The sequence below is a fragment of the Schistocerca americana genome, chromosome 4 (assembly GCF_021461395.2).
Source record: "Schistocerca americana isolate TAMUIC-IGC-003095 chromosome 4, iqSchAmer2.1, whole genome shotgun sequence".
Lineage (NCBI taxonomy): Eukaryota > Metazoa > Arthropoda > Insecta > Orthoptera > Acrididae > Schistocerca > Schistocerca americana.
This window is the reverse complement of record NC_060122.1, coordinates 240,833,854-240,856,610: the sequence shown is the minus strand read 5'-3', so window position 1 is coordinate 240,856,610 and position 22,757 is coordinate 240,833,854. Positions and strand designations below refer to the sequence as shown.

Here is a 22,757-nt window from a genome sequence, read left to right as displayed (position 1 = left end):
ATTTTTTATGTTTGCTGGCAAATTATTGAAGATGAGTGTTCCTGAGTAGTGGACCCCTTTTTTAACTAAAGTAAGTGCTTTTAAGTCCTTGTGCAGATCATTTTTGTTCCTGGTATTGTATGTATGAACTGAGTTGTTTGTTGGAAAAAGAGATATATTATTTACGACAAATTTCATTAAGAAGTAAATATACTGAGAGGCAGTAGTTAGTATACCCAATTCTTTGAAGAGGTTTCTGCAGGAGGTCCGTGAATTTACTCCACAAATAATACGTATTACACGCTTTTGGACCTTGAAAACTTTTGTTTGACTTCAAGATTTACCCCCAAAATATTATCCCATATGACATTATGGAATGAAAGTATGCAAGCTTTTTCATTTTTATGTTGCCTATGTCTGCTAACAATCGAATTGCAAATACAGATTTGTTAAGGCCTTTCTGAAGTTCTGTGGTGTGCTCCTCCCAACTGAATTTATTATCAAGTTGTAATCCCAGGACTTTTAAGACTGTCAACCTCGTATGTATGGCTCCATTTTTTCCCCCCACTTCTTTTCCGCATGTGCACACAATGCAATTGGAGTACGTAGAACTGCTGCGGTTAAATAACAAGTTGTTGTCAGCCATCTTGAACTTTGACGAAAAATTTGATGACAGTGTAATACCCCTTCCAGCGCTACGTCAAAGATCTTTGTCAAATATATTGGACGGAATATTGGATCACATCTTTGATCAAATCTTTGACAAAGAAATTTGATAGTGTAATACCGGCCCAACGTAATAACATGAATAATGCAATGCCTAAATTGTTTACGTTGGAACTGAGAACATTGTTGAGCGTTCTAGTGTATAGCATTTACTGCCTTTTCTGTGCTGATGTTGACGAAATGATAATGTATTTACCAATATAAATCTTCAGTTGTAGAGGAGTAGTCTACCCTGTATTACATTACAGTTGATTATTAAGTCTGTGGGGCAGAGACGAAAAAATTCAGATAGGTTCATGTAACGTTAAGTATAGGGATTAAATGGTTAATAAGTTACCTTTTAGTTCGAAGTACTTTGTCCATGCAAGCGTACAATACAATACTATTGTGAAGCGAACCACAATAGTTATCCGGTAGAATTTCGTATCAATTCTGTGACGTAGGAGAGGCTCAAAGAGTCATCGAGAACTCACAACGAAACTGGACGCGACTCCATTTCACACTCCGCCTGGAAGATTAGCATTGGTTCCCTGTCTTCGCTTGCACTCACGTCTCCCTACCGAAGAGCATATTTGTGATTGTTTAGGCGTCGTTCGTCAACTTCTGATAATAGCATTCCCTCTATTGTGTTTCAATTATTATACTTCCAACTGGATCATTATTGATAAAGCTTTGTACCGTAGGGAAAGGGATATAGTTGTGGAGCGGCATGAGAACTTGTGCGTTCCAGAGAGAGAGAGAGAGAGAGAGAGAGAGAGAGAGAGACGTAGAGGGGTGGCTATAGAACAGAAGTGGGGCGGGTAGTACGGAGGGGAGAAGATAGTGTAGAGGGAACATGTACAAGCTATTTCATGATCGCACTCGACACGCTTTATTGATCGACTTTATCAGCGTAATTCTCCTGTGTACTGTGCAAAGGCATGTCGCATGTGAACCAACACTAACGAAGCTCATGCAGCAATTTGGTATGTATGCACGCAAAAGCCAACAAAAGTAGAATAACGTTACACAGTAACAAATATAATGTAACCAACATCGCTGCACTGCAGCAACACACGAAATGAGTCAAAGACAGCAATGGAAACAAGATGTTAGCTTGCTGAGGCGGCAACTCATATTAGTTTCGCTGCGTATGACGAAATAGTTTTGAGGTTTCACGATAAATAGTTGTGGATGCCCTTGCTAGTAGTCGGTATCCTTTATATGCTCCTTCATTCTCACCCCGCAGCCAATGAAAGGTATGACTGTAGAATGCAACGGTTGCAACAGATTTATGTACTAAATCTTCTACATCAGCCTCCAACTTTCTGCAGTTAAGCAGGTGGTCAAGTCAACATTGAGGTATTTAATCCATCGTGATGGAAGGTGAGAATGCATTCGTGTGATGAAATTATGGGTAAGTTATATTGCTGCCAACGGCTGAAGTGCAAATTTTGTGTGGTGTTCAAGACACAAGTTGGTTGTACGTATTGTTGATCGGTGATTCAACGAGCTACGATGGCGAGGAAATTATGCCTTGCATCGACTAGACGTGTAAATACAAGGTGCATCTGTAGCTGGAGCCGGTTGTTCCGAAATCGACATTGCAATAAAGAAACTGAAGGCCACCCTTGTAGCCGAGGCTGATTTAATTATAATTTCAACTCAGCAGTAAATGGGATCTACACATTTTAAATAGTTTAATATGGTGAGCATATAATTTGTGTTTTTGGGACTCAGAAACGGTAAATGCTTAAATTTATTGCTTAACTTTGATTTCCGAGATAATGATATTTATTGTATGCGTCTATGGAAAAAGGGTGAAAAAATACCGATTACCTTTTGGTCCTCCCCTAGCATTGCATAGCTAGAGCATCCTTTTCTGCCATCGAGCAATGACCTCTTAACGCCGAAGCACTATAATCCTGTTCATTTAGTCCTACACTCCATCAGTGAAATATTCTGGTGTAAGAGCTCACCATGTTGATTACATATATCACCACAGTTTGGCAGGAAGAAATTCAGCCGTGAGTGTAAAATGTGCATTTTTATCACATTGTAGCTGGCCATCCAAAGGTTCACAGAAATTTTGTGCTTTGACGTTTCCGAGACGACCATTCGAAACATTCTTAACGGCTAGCCGTGCAATTTTCCTCTTGTCCTTTGTCGCTGATTCTATAAACGTGCTTTTTCGAAACTAACATAGGCCCGGGGAACATAACTGGATGGAGAGTGATGTACATAAAATCCTTTAGACAATTGTTCACAGTCTTAGATTTTGTATTTAGTGCAGGAAGTAGAACTTTGCATGTCTTTATCAGTGGTTCGTGCACAATATTTTTCACTCTAGGAATGTAGACTCTCTCTTCAACAAACGGTTTTCTGGTGCCCTTTTTGCTCTGACCCCTTACCATACAGTCTTTTTTGTATCAGACATATATGGTACCCTTGAGGAAAACGTTGAATCACCATAATTGCTGCAGAATGTATTTGCGTTATTAACACATTTACCAGACATTGCTGTAGTGCCTGTTACTAGATGATTGGGAGCTGAAAGTATATTGCATTTTTTATAAAAGCACTTCGAGAAGCCTCAAATCACGACCGCTTTATTAGCGAGAAATACATCTACCTGACCACATGACGATACTAAGCTGTGAGAACTATGACATACTGAGGCACTGCAGCCAACTGCTTATACGTGAGGTGAGATATTTAATGAAGTAGGCAGAATTACGGGTAATAATCGCAGTTCGAAAATGGACCTAATATTCGAATTTTAACGTCATTTTCGAATTAAGTGGCAGAAGGTTATTTAGTTTAGCCCATTTACTTTTCATAATATTTTTGTGTTGAATAGTGTAATACATCTTTTCTGAATACAGAATAGGAGAGTTTGCGACTGTTAGTGTTCAAATAACTCAGGTCCCGATCGCTAGTGTTCAAACAAGAACAGAGCAAACTGGGACCTTCTGTTGCAGTATACCGTCCCCCCTCCGCGCGTCATCTCTATCACCAGGTGATTGTAATAAAGACGATAACGTCCATGCTGTAGTGGACTCTGTTCTAAATATTATCAATATCGCTGTGCCACTTAAGAGGAGGGCTATCGGATCCCACGCTACGCCGTTGTCGGCAGAACTCCATGACGTGAGACCGGCTGTCTGCAGAGCCAGATGGTCTACCAGCGGAGCATTCCTGTAGAACAGGGGGTAAAGAGCCAAAATTACATATTTTGTGCTCTGTGGGCCATGCTCGAGATGGGTCTATTAAAAACAGGAATAACAAGCTTTCACAAATACATTGATAACAACACAATACGTTAAAAACATCCAGTACACAGAACTGTTCTTTGAAACACAATTTTATTAATGCAATTAATGAAATGTTTTTTTTAGCGAACATTTCACCAGACTCGGAATAAAAGTTAGTGCCCCTTTCACCAAAATTTATTGCTAATGTTCATCTGTTAATGCTGACCTACAATAAGATTTTACATATTTCATCTTCGAAATTCTTTTTCACGCAAATAGGTACTACAAAATAAAGAGTTCAGACAACAACCGTATGAACTTACTTCATCACATTCATCACGTGGAATACACTTATAGACTCCTGTTAGAGTCTTCTCTTGAAATTTGCCTTTTAACATGTTGTCGCTGCGGAGATTACTTCCAACTGAGGGTTAGGTGGAAGTTTCTAAGTGGTACAGTTAGATGGAGTTGCGAATATAGAAATGTCTTCTGCACTTGCATCAAGACTCGGAAAAATTGCTGGAACTGTTGTTTGAACTTGGAAAATATATCACTTGCAAATTTGTGAGAGAATGGGGATCTCACTTCTTGCAATTCTTGACAGCTTGGAAAATGCACGAAGCACTTTGACATGATTTGTACTCGGTCAAAGTGTTTTCGCCGAAACGACTTTATCGCACTATAGGTTTCACTTATTACCACTGTTTTGCCGTGTGATTTCAAACGGAAGCTATTAACAAATCCTATGACGTGGGCAGTAATAGCTAATTTTCAAAGCCATTCTGTATTCAATAATAGCGGTCAAGGGCGGTTTTTCTCATGTAGAAGAACATCAATCTCTGCCCTGAGTTCAAAAAAATCTTAACGAAGTGTACCACTTCTAAGTCGTCGAACTGGTGCATGGTAGAACACGTCAGGAAATACATCTTCCACTTCAGGTAGAAAATCACAGAACTGAAGTGGTTCAGTCCACGAGAACGAAAGTTCACCATTGAGACAAACGGTTGTTAACCCATGACAGATTTACACATTTGCCACATAGTGCTTGTTGATGAATAATGCAATGAATAACCATAGTCTTCGAAACAATTTGTTTCGCAAACTTTGTAAATATCTCCAACTAAGCCTTTATCCGTTTCACAGATATTTTTACCACCGTCATTTGTGACATAGCTTATTCGATTGCCGGTTGTACGTCGTTAATATTTTCTCAACTTCTTTGAAAATATTTTCGCCTGTAGTTCTTCCACGCAGACTATTCATACAAGCTAATTTTTCAGTTACTTCAAAGTCGGCATATACTCCTCGAATAAATAGCAGCAACTGAGAAGCACGCAGGACTTCTGTTGACTCATCAAGAGCCAACCATTTGCCTTGTTAATTAATTAGTTACCGATGTCGTTGCCAATATCCTCAAATCTTAGAGCAACTCTTCTCGGGGAAGGTTGACAGAATTAAATAAATCCATTTTCTCAGGACTCATTTCTTCGGCTGCTATAATCAGACTTTATTTAATTAACTCACCACCATTAAACGCTAGGATTTCATAGAGCTTTAAAGCAACGATACATCATGAACTGTCGAGAATACAACGAGCAAGCTGGAAACTCCTTGTAAACGAACATTTATTATTAGTTCCACAGCAAATACAACAGACAGCTGTAGAAGAAAAAAATAAGGTTACCAAAGGTTCTCTATAGAGAGAGACATGAATTCAGAACCACATGCCGGCCGCTGTGGCCGAGCGGTTCTACGCGCTTCAGTTCGGAACCACGCTGCTGCTACGGTCGCAGGTTTGAATCCTGCCTCGGGCATAGATGTGTGTGATGTCCTTACGATAGCTAGGTTTAAGTAGTTCTAAGTCTAGGGGACTGATGACATCAGATGTTAAGTCCCATAGTGCTCAGACCCATTTGAACCAAAACCACACGAACCTGGAAAGACACAGTCAAAATTTACTACTAGATTCTACTAGATGACCACTATCATGAAGATTGTTAAGAGAGTGTTTATACAGGGTGGGGCAAATAAAATGGCCAGGAGAAAATAATTACTGGGTACAAAGAAACACAGCAGAGGAAAGGAAATACAGTACTAACCTGACTATAGCAGACGTTGGAAGTGACCACCATTCAGCTCTTGGCACTTTTGGGCCTTCGTCAGCAAGCTGCTGAAGTCGGATCGAAGCTGGACTGCTGGAATTGCTGCAGTCTCATCCGAAATGTTCTGCTGCAGTTCTTGAAGACTATGAGGGCTGTTGCGATACACCTTAGTCTTGAGGGCTCCACATGCAAAGTAGTGGCGCACTGACAGATCATGTGACCTGGGTGGCCAGCTAGGGCCGCGACCAGACTGACCTTTGCTGACAACTCTGTCAGGAGTGAAGATTGCATAAATGTGCTCCGAGATTCGGGAGGTTATGTGAGCAGTTGTTCCATCCTGTTGGAAGTAACTGTGGGTATCTGTATACCGCCATAAACGGTTTCGGAACGTTGTCAACGCTACGCGCCGCAGTCAGCGATTGATGAAAGAAAATGGAACCTTAATGCGGCGTGCAGACACTGCGTACCAAATCCCAGCCTTTTCATCATGCATCGGTATTTCGTGAAAGTTATGCTGATTCTCCGCTGCCCAGAACCTGTCATTCTGTGAGCTGAACAACCACTCAGGTGAACCAGGCTTCATCAGAAATAAAGAACAGATCCATGTCCAAGCCATTCATTGCCATGTCAGTGAACAGCCACTCACAAAACTGTAGGAGATGAGGAGCATCTGCTGGTTTTAATGCATGAACAATAAAATGGCTCTGAGCACTATGGGACTTAACATCTGAGGTCATTAGTTCCCTAGAACTTAGAACTACTTAAACCTAACTAACCTAAGGACATCACGCACATCCATGCCCGAGGCAGGATTCGAACCTGCGACCGTAGCGGCCGCGCGGTTCCAGACTGAAGCGCCTAGAACCGCTCGGCCACATCGGCCGGCTCATGAACATTTAACACTCGGTAGTGATGCACGTGCAGATCCAGGTGAAGAAGTCGTCTGCATGATCGACTTGATATGCCGGCCTCATGCTACATGGATCGGGTTGACTCGATAGGACTCTGAAACATTTTCTGGTGAACTGCAACAAATTTTCTGTTGTGTTTCGGAATGTCTTCTTTTTTTTTGACTTGTTCAAAACAGATATTGTCTAACGCCATTTTTGGACTAAGAGTTACCCGGCAGTCTTTGCAAGTACTTTGTTTGACAACATTAAACTTCTCAGCAAACAACTGACCACACCGTTCCCACAACTCTGTCGTCACGTACCTTTCCACAACGAGCACCCACTGCTCCACTGTGAGTACCATCGTCCCCTTTGGCCCGCTTCCCACACTCTGACAAAGCCCGCACTACCCTCTGAACCGGCGTGGATCACGTGGCGGCGTAAACGTGGTGTGACGTCACGGTGTGTAGTTCTATGCATACATTTACGTTCAATCGTATCCACTCGTTGGGGACACTTTTATTTGCCCCACCCTGTACGACTGCATGGAAATGATAAAAAGAGTATGTTGTATGAAAATGTAGCACGACTGTATCCTTTCTCTATAGAGGAGTCAAGTAATGTGAAATATTATCTACGAAATGGTAGGGCTCCCGGGCCAGACATAATACCAATGGAAGTAATTTAAATCGTGGTTATAAAATAACTTAAATCGTGACCAAATTGTATAATTTCAAAATAGACACATGAAGCACTACTTAGAAAAGGAATAGATATTGGTCCAATGCACTTCAAATCTTATCGCCCTACTTGCCTCATACATGGGATGCGCAAAATCTTAGATAAATTTCGTTGTAACAGAGTCCATTGTCACTGAACGTCAGATGACATGAGCGAGTGACAGTTCGGTTTGCGTAGAGATAAATCGACAGAAGATGCCATAAGCAACACGGCTGAAGAGGTCAGTAACTAGCACTGTCGGAGACCATTCTACGATTGTTTGCAAGGCTATTGTATATAGTTGAATGGTGGGTTCGTCGCCTTCAGGGACGTTCATGAGTAATGTAATAACTAAAGGGCGACCACAAGCGTCCAAGTTTGGACTCGTCTTTCAAGCCATTTAAATGGAACCAGAAAGCTTTTCTTACGTCACAAGGAATCTTATCAGCGGGAGGGTGGGGGGGAGTCAGCATATGTCAATTAATTGCTGTTAATGGTCGGTGCTAGTAGCAGCACAGATGTCTATCAGAAGAACGGACCATTTTTTAAAGTGTGACACAGTGACGAGAAAGCACAAAACAATCAGTTGTTCCCCAAAAATCATTTAATCTGAAAAGGAAATTTAAAGTCATGTTGATGCGAGGTGCACCACCACGTAGATAAACTGAAGCTACATATTTCGGGATATGTTTGGAAGGAGAATCTAGTTTCACCCCAAATATTTTCCAAGTAAACCAAAGATATATGATGGTGTTTGAAGTATAAGAAGAAAACTTTGAATCAGCACATCAGTTAGCTTCTCATTTTCATGGCTTCATTAGGAAACGTTTCAGCTATATCAGTTATCTTAAAATGAATGTGTAGGTCGAAATCGTATAAAACAGGAAATCAACCAAAAGTACTTGTTCTTTTCATGGTAAAAATAACGGCTCAAATTTTAATTCCTTCCCATTTTTCTTTTCTGCAGGTAGCAACGCCGTAGCGACCATTAGGGAGCCAGAAGACATCATCGATAATGACAAAGGTAAGATTTCATACTCATGTGTTGCTTCCTACATATTTGTTTAAGAATACGAAAGATGAATCTGTTATTCTGGATAACGTGCGTTTGGCAATTTTTGTTTTTTGTTGGGTAATCTGGCTTTCAGTTGTACCTAACTAATAATAAAATAGATGAGATATTGGCGGAAGTGAAGCGGTGAAGACGGGTCGTGCGTCGTGCTTGGGTAGCTCAGTGTGTAAAGCTCTTGCCCGCGAAAGGCAAAGGTCCCGAGTTCGAGTTTCGGTCTGGAATACAGTTTTGACCTGCCACGAAGTTTTTGATAACAACAACTTCTCACGTATGTGGCGCAGAATTTATGTTTCCAGAAAAGTAAGCAACAATTTTTCCTGTTTTTGAATGTCAATATGAAGTTGGTTTTCTTACTTTTTATGGAACACAGAGACTTTAACTAACAGAGAGAAAGCTCTAGTTTTTAAAAGAAATGTTCTCAATCTATACTTCTTTCACAGCCCGTAGTTCCCGATGAACAGTTTACCTGCTGTGCTCCGGCTACAAGTATCCATTTTCCAACAACGAAATATCTAAGCTATCAGATACTGAAAGAAGTAACAAACAACACTTCTGTTTCGTTTTTCGTGGAAAACATCTCACGATTCTTTGCTCTATCGCCCTGCAGCTACCACTGTTTGAATTCATAGTATAGGTTGCTTCTTCTTATCGCCCATTTCCTTAGCTGAGATCACTATAACGCATATCGTCTGTAAGTAGGTGGATTACTTGTTAGTAGTGGATGAAGTTCTCATTTATATTTGGCTGGAATACTGACCTAGCAATGTGAGTGAGTTCGGGACTTCCTAGCAGTGATAACGCAACACATTGCTGAACATAAATACAGAAGTAACTTTGGGAGTACCACAAGGATTTGTTATAGTGCCCTTACTGTTCACGATATACACGAGTCGTATTATGAAGAATAGCATAATGAACTGCGTGAGACTGTTAGCAGACAATGAATTCTTTTCAGGAAATTCGCAAGCCAGAGCCAGCGATCCTCAACATAAAACAGTAACGTATTGCATGTAAATAGATGGAAAGGCACTTACTGCTCGATTATTCGATTGCAAGCACGAGCAAGCCGGAGAAATCATGAGAAACAGCACCAGCCGTAAAAAATCTATAAGACTGAGTTCAGAGCGACCTAAGATGTAGCGCCACACAGAGCCAATTGTAGGGGACATATATCCCAGAAAAGAGATTAGTGGAAGAGTCGTTACGAAATGTAATTCACTAGGAGAGAATCAGCTTGCAAATCTATCGCTCGATTGGTTTTTATGAAGTGGTTATCAGTCACGTAACCTTGATGTTGTTTTTGTTGTGCTTTTCAGTCCAGAAACTGGTCTGATGCAGCTCTCCATGCGCAAACTTCAAGTGCCTACGGCAACCTACACACTTATGAATCTGCTCAGTGTGTTCATCTCTTGGCCTCCCTCTACAATTTTTATCATCCATGCTGCCCTCCAATACTAAATTGGTGATCCCTTGATGCCTCAGAACGTGTTCTACCAACCGATCCCTTCTTTTAGTCAAGTTGTGCCACAAATTCGTCTTTTCCCCAATTCTGTTCAGTACCTCCTCATTAGTTACGTGATCTACCCATCTAATGTTCAGCATTCTTCTGTAGCACCACATTTCAAAAGCTTCTATTCTCTTCTTGTCTAAAATATTTATCGTCCTTGTTTCACGTCCATACATGGCTACACTCCATACAAATACTTTTAGAAAAGACTACCTGACACTTAAATCTACACTCCTGGAAACTGAAATAAGAACACCGTGAATTCATTGTCCCAGGAAGGGGAAACTTTATTGACACATTCCTGGGGTCAGATACATCACATGATCACACTGACAGAACCACAGGCACATAGACACAGGCAACAGAGCATGCACAATGTCGGCACGAGTACAGTGTATATCCACCTTTCGCAGCAATGCAGGCTGCTATTCTCCCATGGAGACGATCGTAGAGATGCTGGATGTAGTCCTGTGGAACGGCTTGCCATGCCATTTCCACCTGGCGCCTCAGTTAGACCAGCGTTCGTGCTGGACGTGCAGACCGCGTGAGACGACGCTTCATCCAGTCCCAAACATGCTCAATGGGGGACAGATCCGGAGATCTTGCTGGCCAGGGTAGTTGACTTACACCTTCTAGAGCACGTTGGGTGGCACGGGATACATGCGGACGTGCATTGTCCTGTTGGAACAGCAAGTTCCCTTGCCGGTCTAGGAATGGTAGAACAATGGGTTCGATGACGGTTTGGATGTACCGTGCACTATTCAGTGTCCCCTCGACGATCACCAGTGGTGTACGGCCAGTGTAGGAGATCGCTCCCCACACCATGATGCCGGGTGTTGGCCCTGTGTGCCTCGGTCGTATGCAGTCCTGATTGTGGCACTCACCTGCACGGCGCCAAACACGCATACGACCATCATTGGCACCAAGGCAGAAGCGACTCTCATCGCTGAAGACGACACGTCTCCATTCGTCCCTCCATTCACGCCTGTTGCGACACCACTGGAGGCGGGCTGCACGATGTTGTGGCGTGAGCGGAAGACGGCCTAACGGTGTGCGGAACCGTAGCCCAGCTTCATGGAGACGGTTGCGAATGGTCCTCGCCGATACCCCAGGAGCAATAGTGTCTCTAATTTGCTCTGAAGTGGCGGTGCGGTCCCCTACGGCACTGCGTAGGATCCTACGGTCTTGGCGTGCATCCGTGCGTCGCTGCGGTCCGGTCCCAGGTCGACGGGCACGTGCATCTTCCGCCGACCACTGGCGACAACATCGATGTACTGTGGAGACCTCACGCCCCACGTGTTGAGCAATTCGGCGGTACGTCCACCCGGCCTCCCGCATGCCCACTATACGCCCTCGCTCAAAGTCCGTCAACTGCACATACGGTTCACGTCCACGCTGTCGCGGCATGCTACCAGTGTTAAAGACTGCGATGGAGCTCCGTATGCCACGGCAAACTGGCTGACACTGACGGCGGCGGTGCACAAATGCTGCGCAGCTAGCGCCATTCGACGGCCAACACCGCGGTTCCTGGTGTGTCCGCTGTGCCGTGCGTGTGATCATTGCTTGTACAGCCCTCTCGCAGTGTCCGGAGCAAGTATGGTGGGTCTGACACACCGGTGTCAATGTGTTCTTTTTTCCATTTTCAGGAGTGTATATTCGATGTTAACATATTTCTCTTCTTCAGAAACGTGTTCTTGCCATTGCCAGTCTACATTTTATGTCCTCTCTTCTTTGACAATCATCAGTTATTTTGCTACCCAATTAGCAAAACTCATTTACCACTTTAAGTGTCTCATTTCCTAATCTGATTCCCTTAGCATCACCTGATTTAATTGGACTACATTCAATTATCTTCGTTTTGCTTTTGCTGCTCTCCCAAGTCCTTTATTGTCTCTGACAGAATTACAATGCCATCGGCAAACCTCAAAGTTTTAATTTCTTCCGCATGGATTTTAATTCCTACGCCAAGTTTTTCTTTTTTTTTCCTTTACTGCTTGCTCATTATACGGATTAAATAACATCGGGGATTGGCTACAACCCTATCCCCCTCCCTTCCCAACCACTGCTTCCCTTTCGTGCCCCTCGACTCTTATAACTGCCATCTGGTTTCTATACAAATAGTAAATAGCCTTTCGCTCCCTGTATATAACCTCTGCCACTTTCAGAATATGAAAGATAGTATTCCAGTCAACATTTTCAAAAACCTTCTCTAAGTCTACAAATGCTAGAAACTTGGGTTTGCCTTTCCTTAATCTACCTTATAAGATAAGTCGTAGGGTCACTATTGCCATACGTGTTCCAACATTTCTACGGAATCCAAACTGATCTTCCCCGAGGTCGGCTTCTACGTTTTTACATTCTTCTATAAAGAATTCGTGTTAGCATTTTGCAGCCGTGACTAATTAAACTGGCAGTGCTGTAATTTTCACACTTGTCCACACCTGCTTTCTTTGGGATTGGAATTATTGTATTCTCCTTGAATTCTGAGGGTATTTCGCCTGTTTCATACATCTGGCTCATCAGATGGTAGAGTTTCACCAGGACTGGATCTCCCGAGGCTATCAGTAGTTCGAATGGAATGTTGTCTACTCCCGGAGTTTGTTTCGACTTAGCTCTTTAAGTGCTCTGTCAAACTCTCCACGCAGTATCATATTTCCAATTTCATCTTCATCTACATCCTCTTCCATTTCCATAATATTTCCCTCAAGTACATTGCCCTTGTATAAACCCTATATATACTCCTTCTACCTTTCTGCTTTCCCTTCTTTGCTTAGAACTGGGTTTCCATCTGAGCTCTTGATGTTCATACATGTGGTTCTCTTATCTCCAAAGGTCTCTTTAATATTCCTGTAGGCAGTATCTATCTTACCCCTAGTGAGATAAGCCTCTACATCCTTACATTTGTCCTCTAGCCATCCCTGCTTAGCCATTTTGCACTTCCTGTCGATCTCATTTTTGAGACGTTTGTATTCCTTTTTGCCTGCTTCATTTACTGCATTTTTGTATTTTCTCCTTTTATCAGTTAAATTCCATTTCTTTCCCCCGTTCTTGTCAATCGTTCCCTAATGCTCTCTCTGAAACTCTCTACAATCTCTGGTTCTTTCAGTTTATCCAGGTCCAATCTCCTTAAATTCCCACCTTTTTTGCAATTTCCTTAGTTGTAATCTACAGTTCATAACCAATAGATTGTGGTCAGAGTCCATATCTGCCCCTGGAAACGTCTTACAATTTAAAATCTGGTTCCTAAATCTCTGTCTTACCGTTATATAATCTATCTGTTTCCAGGCTTCTTCCACGCATACAACTTTCTTTCATGATTCTTGAACCAAGTGTTAGTTATGATTAAGTTATGCTCCGTGCAAAATTCTACCAGGCGGCTTCCTCTTTCTTTCCTTCCCTCCAATTCCACATTCACCTACCACGTTTCCTTCTCTTCCTTTTGCTACTATCGAATTCCAGTCCCCCATGACTATTAAATTTTCGTCTCTCTTAACTATCTGAGTAATATCTTTTATCTCATCATAAATTTCTTCAATTTCTTCGTCATTTGCGGAGCTAGTTGGCATATAATCTTGTACTGCTTTGGTAGGCATGGGCTTCGTGTCTGTCTTGGCTACAATTATGCGTTCATTATGCTGTTCGTAGTAGCTTAATCGCGCTTCTATTTTTTTATTCATTATTAAACCTACTCCTGCTTTGCTCATATTTGATTTTGCATTTATAACCCTGTATTCACCTGACCAGAAGTCTTCTTCCTCCTGCCACGGAAGTTCACTAATTCGCACTATATGTAACTTTAACCTATCCATTTCCCTTTTTAAATTTTCTAACCTACCTGCGCGATTAAGGGAGCTGACATTCCACGCTCCGATCCGTAAAACGGCTGTTTTGTTTTTCCTGATAACCCTTAATAGGTTAACATAGTAGAGGAAATGGAGAAGATCCATTGTGCATTTGACCGCGAGAGCGTTGCGAAGATGTTCAGTAACTTCCTAAAGCAGACACTGCAAGTCTGGTGTTGGTGCTGATGCTGGGTATTATGGAGAGCTTTACTGGTAACATTCAGAGTGCGTAATTTTCCAGAAGAGTAAATTAACTTCCGCGCCCACTCCACACACACTTTAAGGTAGTTTGTGAAGTAACTTACGAGTACCCCAAGAGTGTGTTATACAGTGCCCTTACTGTTCACGATATAGACAAGTCACATTACAATGGATAGCGTAGAGAGGCATGAACAGGCCTACAGGATTGCTACGTACATGTCTTTCAAGTACCAGTGGCAGATGTTAAAGGGTCTAGCACATATTTTGCTACGGAAAAATATATCCTTTTACCTCATCTATTTATTTTCAAATATTACAGAGAATCTTTTAGATCTATTTTGTAACTATATTCTGTAACTCGCTGAATGGTTCAAATTACTTTTGGCAACTGAGTTGGCAGTCGTATGTTTCGTGTTGTGAGTTCAGAGTGCAATGTGAGATATAATTTCAGTAATCGATTGTTAGTTTTGGAAGTAAAGTCGATCGAAACACCTTGAAACAGACTCTTTGATACTCACCTAACTTGATAATACTTAAGTTTTAATTTTGTTATACACAAGACATGTTTCTAACATCAACACATTATTGCTGCCTATTTGTTGATTCCGCAGATACCAAACAGACCTTTTGAAATTGTAAGGTCCATACAAGAAACCCATAATTCGAATGTTGTTACCAGATAAATCCATTACCCCATCTTTTGCTACCCTAAATTGATGATCTATAACAATTAAAGATCATGATAGGATAAAAGCTTCTATGGGGACTTATTCTTTTGGTTAATTATTAAATTGTATCACATATAGCAAAGGAATCTGCTATGCAATACGAAAGTACAAATTAACGGATACTTTCAAATACATGCATCATTCAACTAATGATAGAGAACAAAAGATAATGTTTTACACCTACAACTGGATCCCAAAAACATCAGCTGAATTAATATTAACAAAATATTATTCTCAATATTAATTGTACGTAGCTTTGGAAATATGAGTGTCATGTGAAATTTCAGACCAGTTTTGGAATCAACACAACAAATACTTTAAGATGCGACGCTTTGGGCTCTGAGCACTATGGGACTTAACATCTATGGTCATCAGTCCCTTAGAGCTTAGAACTACTTAAACCTAACTAACCTAAGGACATCACACAACACCCAGTCATTGCGACACTTTACAGTCGTTTTAAATTTTGTAAAAATTACATTTATTTTATTTCGCTAAGATGACAGAACGATTTTCGGAAGGAATAAATGCTCAAATATTGTTGCTATCACATTTGTATGCATTCCGACTGATTTAATGTGCTAACAACAATCTCTTTTGTGATAGAAGTATTATGCATTAAAATAGTGCTTACCATCAGGCAGCTTATTTCTGCTACGAAGTACTTATTTTTAATTTATTTCGTGATCTCGTGTTCCCTTAAATGGTGGGGAGAGGCAGGTCTATAAATATATTTCAGAGAGCGGCCAACGTCAGTTCAAGATGAGATATCATTTGAGTAGGTCGTGTAACCTAAAAAGCGTGTATTTTTGCGATTGTCTGCCAAAATTAGGTTGGCAACAACAAAAGTAAAACAGCACGGTTGAAGTTTGTTACTGTGCATCTTGTTAAATGTGATTGTTGCTAACTGTGTTTACTAATAAACGACGTACTCTGAATTAATGTTTGTACTTCTTTATTAATACGTGGAACATAGCACCTTTAGCACAAGTGACCCCAGGGACCAACCCCCTGGAGTAGACTGCAGCCAATACATCATTGTAATCAATGAGAACCGTTATATGGATTAGCGGCAGGGGAGCTCGAACAGCGTCGCATCCGCGATTTGGAGGAACAGCTTCTGATCTGGTTCGCTAGGCAACCTGGATGCTGTTTTTAGGCGTTTTCTTATTTCTATTTGAGCATATTTCAGATTCATTCCACATTTTTAGTTTCAGAAACACAAGACGCAAACATACGAATCGAGAGAACGGTGGATTAAGGTGGCACGATGTTAGAAAGAGAAACTAGTTCCAGTTTTCTAAAAGGGACAGTCACGTGAGCCGCGGTCTTTGAGTGCGGCATAAGACGAGGGTACTGCTGACAATAATACTGCACTTTTTATAAGGGCCATACCAAAATATAAGAGCAACTCATTGTCGTAGAAAATAATTTTCACTTTTTGGACAAAATATGGACGTATCCTAATTTACAGACTTTTACGTCACTTTTCAATATAACCTCCGTTTCTGTGGACACATTTTTTCACCGTTCTGTAAGTCTGAAAATTCTCTTGCGGTAGAAGTCCATTTCTGCTTTACGAAGACACTGACATACCGACAAGGTGGTGACCTGAGGGTCTGCATTCTTCTTTACATTAAATCAGTGTAAATTTTTTTATAAAGACTGGATATCGGAGGGACAAATTTAATTTTAAACAACACATATCAACGATGGCATGCAAAAATTTAGTTTTATTCCAGGTAAAGTGCATTTCGGGCCACAAATTAATCGTAATGTAGTCAGTTTTGTTTTAGACCCTGTTTGACGTCCAGAATTCGGAGTATCGGCGATTATGGCGCAACGTGACATTAATGTGAGCCGGATTGGAATTGGGACCCAGATCCAAGTCTGTACAGTACACTACCAGCTACAAACGCTGCCCGTGAATGGCGGGGTCCAAGCTCGAATTCCTGTCGGCCAGGCAGTTTTTGACTTGTCAGATACGTTCATCGTAACAGATAACCATGTTTAGAGCACAATAATTAAATAAAATAGTGGCTGCAAGTCCTCGTACAGAATAAGAATGGAGAATAAATGTGAAGAATACGTGGACTAATTGTTGCTTGTGTGGTATACAAGATAGAGCTTCTCCTTACATTTATGTGGATAATACAACCTACAGTGATTTTCTGCCAGTAGGAATTGAATGAAGGGAGGGAAGGCTAGTGTTTTACGTTCCACCGACAAAGTTTGGATCGTGGAATGGTGGAAAGCACATCGGATTTTCTTTCATTGAAACCATTATCAGATTCATCTCAGTCGATTTCAGGTACTCCATGGAAAACAAATGTGGATGGCCAGATGGGACTGAACCCTCGCTCTTCCCGAATTCGGTCTTAGTGATCTGTAGGCAGTGTACCATAGTTCAAATGGCTCAGTTTAGGCACACAGCTAATGTACTTCATAATTTCCTTTTTTAAGTTTCATTTCAGAAGAGAAATAACGTGGCGACGAAAAAAGGTAGTATTCAAGAGAGTTAAAACATAAACAATCAGTACTGTTAGGATAGGTAAACAAAACAGTCTCTTTAAAAGAATCTCGATGAAGCTTTCTAAATCGATGTTTATGTCTGTCAAAATAACTATCGCCCTGTCATATTTTCCACATAATATTTATGTCTTATTGTTTTACATTTTTATTATTATTGGGATCAGGAGAACGTGCTTTCTCACATTACACTGTAAGATTCCTGACTAATTTCAGTTGATACCCTGTCTTAACTTTATGTCTCTTATTTTCAGATGACGCTGTCTTGGAAGAAGTGGTGCCAAAGAAAGTGAGAATCTCTATCATCAGTATACAAAATTAATCCATTAGACATTATTAATACTTTTCATTTTTGCTAGATTCTGAAGTAGTATGGAATCATTATGGGCATCAACGAAATAGAGGGCAGGCAAAACAGAATTCGCCCAGAAAATATTTCGTGCACTTTAAGATAGCCACTCGTCCTCATTTGGAGGAGGCGGTATAGAGATGGCGATTAGTGATCATGATGTCATCAGAGCGACTATGGTACTGACAGTCAATAAATCAGTCAAGAAGACCAGGAGTGTGTTTCTGCTAGGAAGAGCATATAAGCAGTTGTTAAGATCTTACTTATACAATGAACTGACCTCACTTAGTTTCAGTAAGGAATTGTGGGCAAAGTTGAAACAGACTGCAAATCATGGCCCGAAGAACTATATGCCTAATAAGTGGATTAAGTACGGAAAAGACCACCATCGTTTAACAGCGAAATTCGAAAATGCTAAGGAGGCAAATGTGGTGAACTTTCGGTTCACACCAGAACGAGCAAATAACGACAGACAAAGATTAGTAGAGATTCGTTCACCCGTGCAGAGATCTATACGCGAAACAAACGACTTGTACCACCATCGTACCTTAGCAAAAGCTCTTAATAGTGTCCTGCTTGACACAAACGCGCCATTTAAATATCAGGGAGTAACGATGCAGAGCTTCCGGATGGGAAGGAGCGCCGGTCCCCGTCACGAATTCGCCCGGCGGATTTATGTCGAGGTCCGGTGAACCGGCCAGTCTGAGGATGGTTTTTAGGCGGTTTTCCATCTGCCTCGGCGAATGCGGGCTGGTTCCCCTTATTCCGCCTCAGTTACACTATGTCGGCGATTGCTGCGCAAACAAGTTCTCCACGTACGCCGCGCACACCATCATTACTCTACCACGCAAACACAGGGGTTACACTCGTCTGGTGTGCGACGTTCCCTGCGAGGGGGGGGGGGGGGGGGGGGGTGCACCCGGGGCCGAACCGTACAATAACCCTGGGTTCGGTGTGGGGCGGCGGAGGGGTGAAGTGGACTGTGCTAGTCGTCGTGGGGTTGTGGACCACTGCGGCTGCGGCGGGGACGGAGCCTTTCCGTAGTTTCTAGGTCCCTGGTTAACATACAATACAACGATGCAGAGCGGTGTGAAATAGAATGAAATAGAACGATAATGTGAGGATTGTGGTAGGGTGTTCGGTTTATTGGGAGAATTTTTGGGGAAGTGTGGTTCATCCGTAAAGGAGACCGGATACAGGACGCTAGTGCGGGCAATTTTTGAGTATTGCTTGAGTTTTCGGGATACGCACTATGTGCGATTGAAGGAAGACATTGAAGCATTTCAGAGGCGGGGTGCTAGATTTGTTACTGGTAGGTTTGAAGAGCACGCAAGTGTCCGCATTCAGCTGAGGATGATACGGTGGTCAGTCGGTACCGTAGAGCCTTTAAGATCTGTTCGGCCGGAGATAGATCGGTTATACATAATTTCAGTGTTACTTTAAATATATCTAATTTAGCAATACAGCAATTTCTAAGTGTGGCTCTGCCCAACTTTGTTCGGACAGGGCCCTGTCTTTGGTCACGTAGCAGACCGAGGCAGCATAGCATAAGGAAATTTATCTCACCACTGCGGCGGACTGGAGTTTTTGGACCGACCTGTTTGAGCAGTATTCCAGCCCCTGCAGCAGGATTTCACAGGCAGCTAGCTTGCCTGCTTTTCCACGGGTTGTGAAGTCTGCATGGAGGGATGTTGCCACAACAACGCCAACCTTACGCTCAAGCTTTCATTCGATACTACTACACCGCACAATACAGTTAAAGGATAACTTTTTTTGAAACGCCGTAATTGTATTCCATCGCTACACAAAAATTCGATATTTGACTCTAAGGTGCGTATAACTTTTCTCTGTGATGGTTCGAAAGCGTGGCGCCCTGCGACGTCACCCACGGGCTCGGCGGCGCGTCAAAGAGCCAGGCGACGACACACGCGAAAAAAAGGCCATAGCTCGGAAGTTAAAATTAGCTGTAATGTAGGTTAATGATGTCACATTGGCACAAAATTACATCAAAATTCTACCTATCGCTACCGTGGATGTGTCACACGTTGGGAAGGACTTTACACCACCATTTATCCACATTTAACCCTTCATTTGACGCTTCTGCGATGGTGGCCAGAACTGTGACGTCCAGCTCTGAAATTACGCAGTTTTCTTATGGGTCACCGAGGGAAACGTTTCAGACACACTGCCGCTCAGAATCTAAACGAGAAGGCCGTAGGGGATGGCATATAGGGCATCATGAAACCTCAGCAGCCCCTTTCCTTGGGGTGTTGATTCTCACACATTTCGCTGTTGGAAACAACTGTTCGCAGTTTAACAATCAATAGGACGACGTTCTTTACAACCTTTGACACTGCTGACACCCCCAGAAAATTCGACACTACTCTAAGGACACCGTGGGCCAGCAACCAAACTGAACGTGATCGCACACCTTTGGAGCGTAAGTGCGACCGCAATTTTTGCTCTGATGTACAGGACACAAGCTCTAGGGACTGTACAAAACCATTCGATGAAATGTGAACGTGATCCGATGGAGAAAAGAGTGTTTATGGTGTGACCATGCGGGAAGGGGGTGACATTGACACATGCGTGAACGAAACAAAATAGGGTCCCTCTCAGACCAACCAGTTTGGCGACACCCTCGGTGTCACCTGCCCTTCTCTGTTGAGAACTTTAAAAATATACCTGTACAGACAGCACCCGTGACCAGAGTCCTAGACGCTGATAGGTGGGCTAAGCTGCTGCTCTTCTTCCTGCTAGCAGACCACCGGTATTGGAGGGGTGTCGAAGGGGTTGCCTGTCTGCAAGGGACTATGACTTCGCCACAGGTTGTCTCTCTTTGGGTACATTTTTTTTTAAATTGCGCAGCAAAGGCGGATGGATGACAACGAGGGTGTTTCTGAACTGGGAGCTCTTAGAAGGTCCCTTTGCCGTTTTATTCACGCAAGTCTCAGTGTCGCGTTCCTCCGTGATCACGCCATAGGACGGCGGGAAACAGGAAGGCTTCAGACTGAGCCAGAGCTAAATTTGCGGTCCACTGCATTCCAGAGCGAGCGCCCACATTCAGTGTGGCTGGTGACCCACAATGTATTTAGAGTAGCACTGATTCGTCCAGAGGCGTCAGCAGTGCCAAAGGTTGTCAAGAAAGTCGTCCTACTGTTCGCCGCACTGTGAACAGACGTTTTCGACCGCGAAATATGTTAGAATCAACGCCACAAAGAAAGGGGTGGTTTTATTGACGCCTTTCGTTCCACTCCCTACGGCCATTTCGTGTCTGTTCTGAGTAGCAATGTGTGTGAAATGTTTCCCTTGGCCGCCCAAAAGAAAACGGGTGGTTTCAATGCTGGACGTCGCGGTTCTGACTTCCATTCCAGAGGCATCAAAAGAAGGGGTTACATGAGAGGAATTAGGGCTGTCAAAAGAAGGGTTTACATCTGGGTAATTGGGGCTGTAACGTCCTGCCCACTGTGTGATGTTTCCATGGTTGCGATCGACAGAATTGTGGTGAAATTTTGTGCCAATAGGACATAATTAATCCACCGTACACCCCACATGAACTTCTGAACTGTAGCCTTTTTTTCGCGTGTGCCAACACCTAGGTGTTTAAGTGTCGCCGAGCCCGAGGGTTTAATGCTTTTTCACCTTTACAGAGGAATTTTACAGGCACATTCGAGCCAACTGTCAAACTTATGCGTTGCAATGGGATACAATTACTGCGTTTCGAAAAAGAGAGCCTTTAACTGTGTTGAGAAGTATAAATTTTGTCTCGGCTTTATTTTCTGGCTAGTGTCAGTTGTACGTGGCGCACAGCAGTACGGATACGTTGACTAGCAAGGAGTTTGCTGATATGTACCTCATGTATAGGTTCACTGAATGCAATGAAAAAGCAACATCACTACACTATCCTAAACTGTTTCTGCAACTAGGAAACCCACATCATAGTACTTTTGCGTCATTTGAGAATTGTTGCATTACTCTGTATTTTGTGTTCTACGTGTGGTGATTGTATTTACTAGCTTGTTACCGTTATGAAGATATTTTCACAGAACGAAGGTTACTGGTGTAACGAACTGAATAAATCTTAAATATGCTTTTAATCTGTAACGAGCCACTGGAAACCACGGTCCCTTATACCAAAATACATACAAACAGTCTCCGAACAGCCTCTGAAATTTTGTCGGTTGGAGTTCGGATTCCCCTTGTATAATTAACTTCCCACCAGTTCCACTTTCAAAGAACAATTTCATTCTTACTCATTGTAGTTTCCGACCTTAACAAGTGTGAAACGAGAGCTTCGTTGCAACGGTACTCAGATTTTTCAGATAGCGGTTCTTATAATTGGTAGAAGAAACTATCAACAGCAGCACTAATGTCAATATGCTGTTAACTCAACTACTATGTTGTGTTTAATATGTGATTCGAATAACAAAGTCCATAGATGCTATTTCACCCTGCTGAAGCCTTTTGGAGCGAGGAAAACAGACAGTTTATCCATAAGCCACCACTTGACTGTCAGTGCTGCTCCATAATCGTCGGCATATCCCTCCGTCCCACACGTCTCATTCACAATTCGCGCACCCCTATGGTGTCTCAGTGCACACACCTTTTAACATAAAGTACACGGTGTTTCAAAAAGATTCATCCCCTTTCGCAAGACTATATCTTGTACGCGAATGAAGGCACAAACTTGGGATAAATTTTAACTTACGCACAGGACCATAAAGTTTTAATTTTCAACATAATCATCCAATTTTGCTACGGTTTATCTTTTACCCGAATGAATATGCAAGGTCGTGGTACTTTTTAAAATTACATTTAGGAACAAAGTATTCGTGTATCTTTCGTAAATGTCCTCCACCGGACAGACGACAAACTCCTG

At 42.3% G+C, this 22,757-nt stretch overlaps 1 protein-coding gene across 1 annotated transcript in view; it reads left to right on the top strand.

The window, feature by feature from the left end:
* Nucleotides 1–22,757, top strand: part of LOC124613375 (solute carrier family 15 member 1-like) — a 212,821-nt gene that overhangs the window by 94,452 nt on the left and 95,612 nt on the right. Inside the window, exons 2-3 of the mRNA XM_047142076.1 lie at nucleotides 8,618–8,674; nucleotides 17,784–17,818. Coding sequence (XP_046998032.1) covers nucleotides 8,618–8,674; nucleotides 17,784–17,818 — 92 coding nt within the window. The remainder of the gene's footprint in view (nucleotides 1–8,617; nucleotides 8,675–17,783; nucleotides 17,819–22,757) is intronic.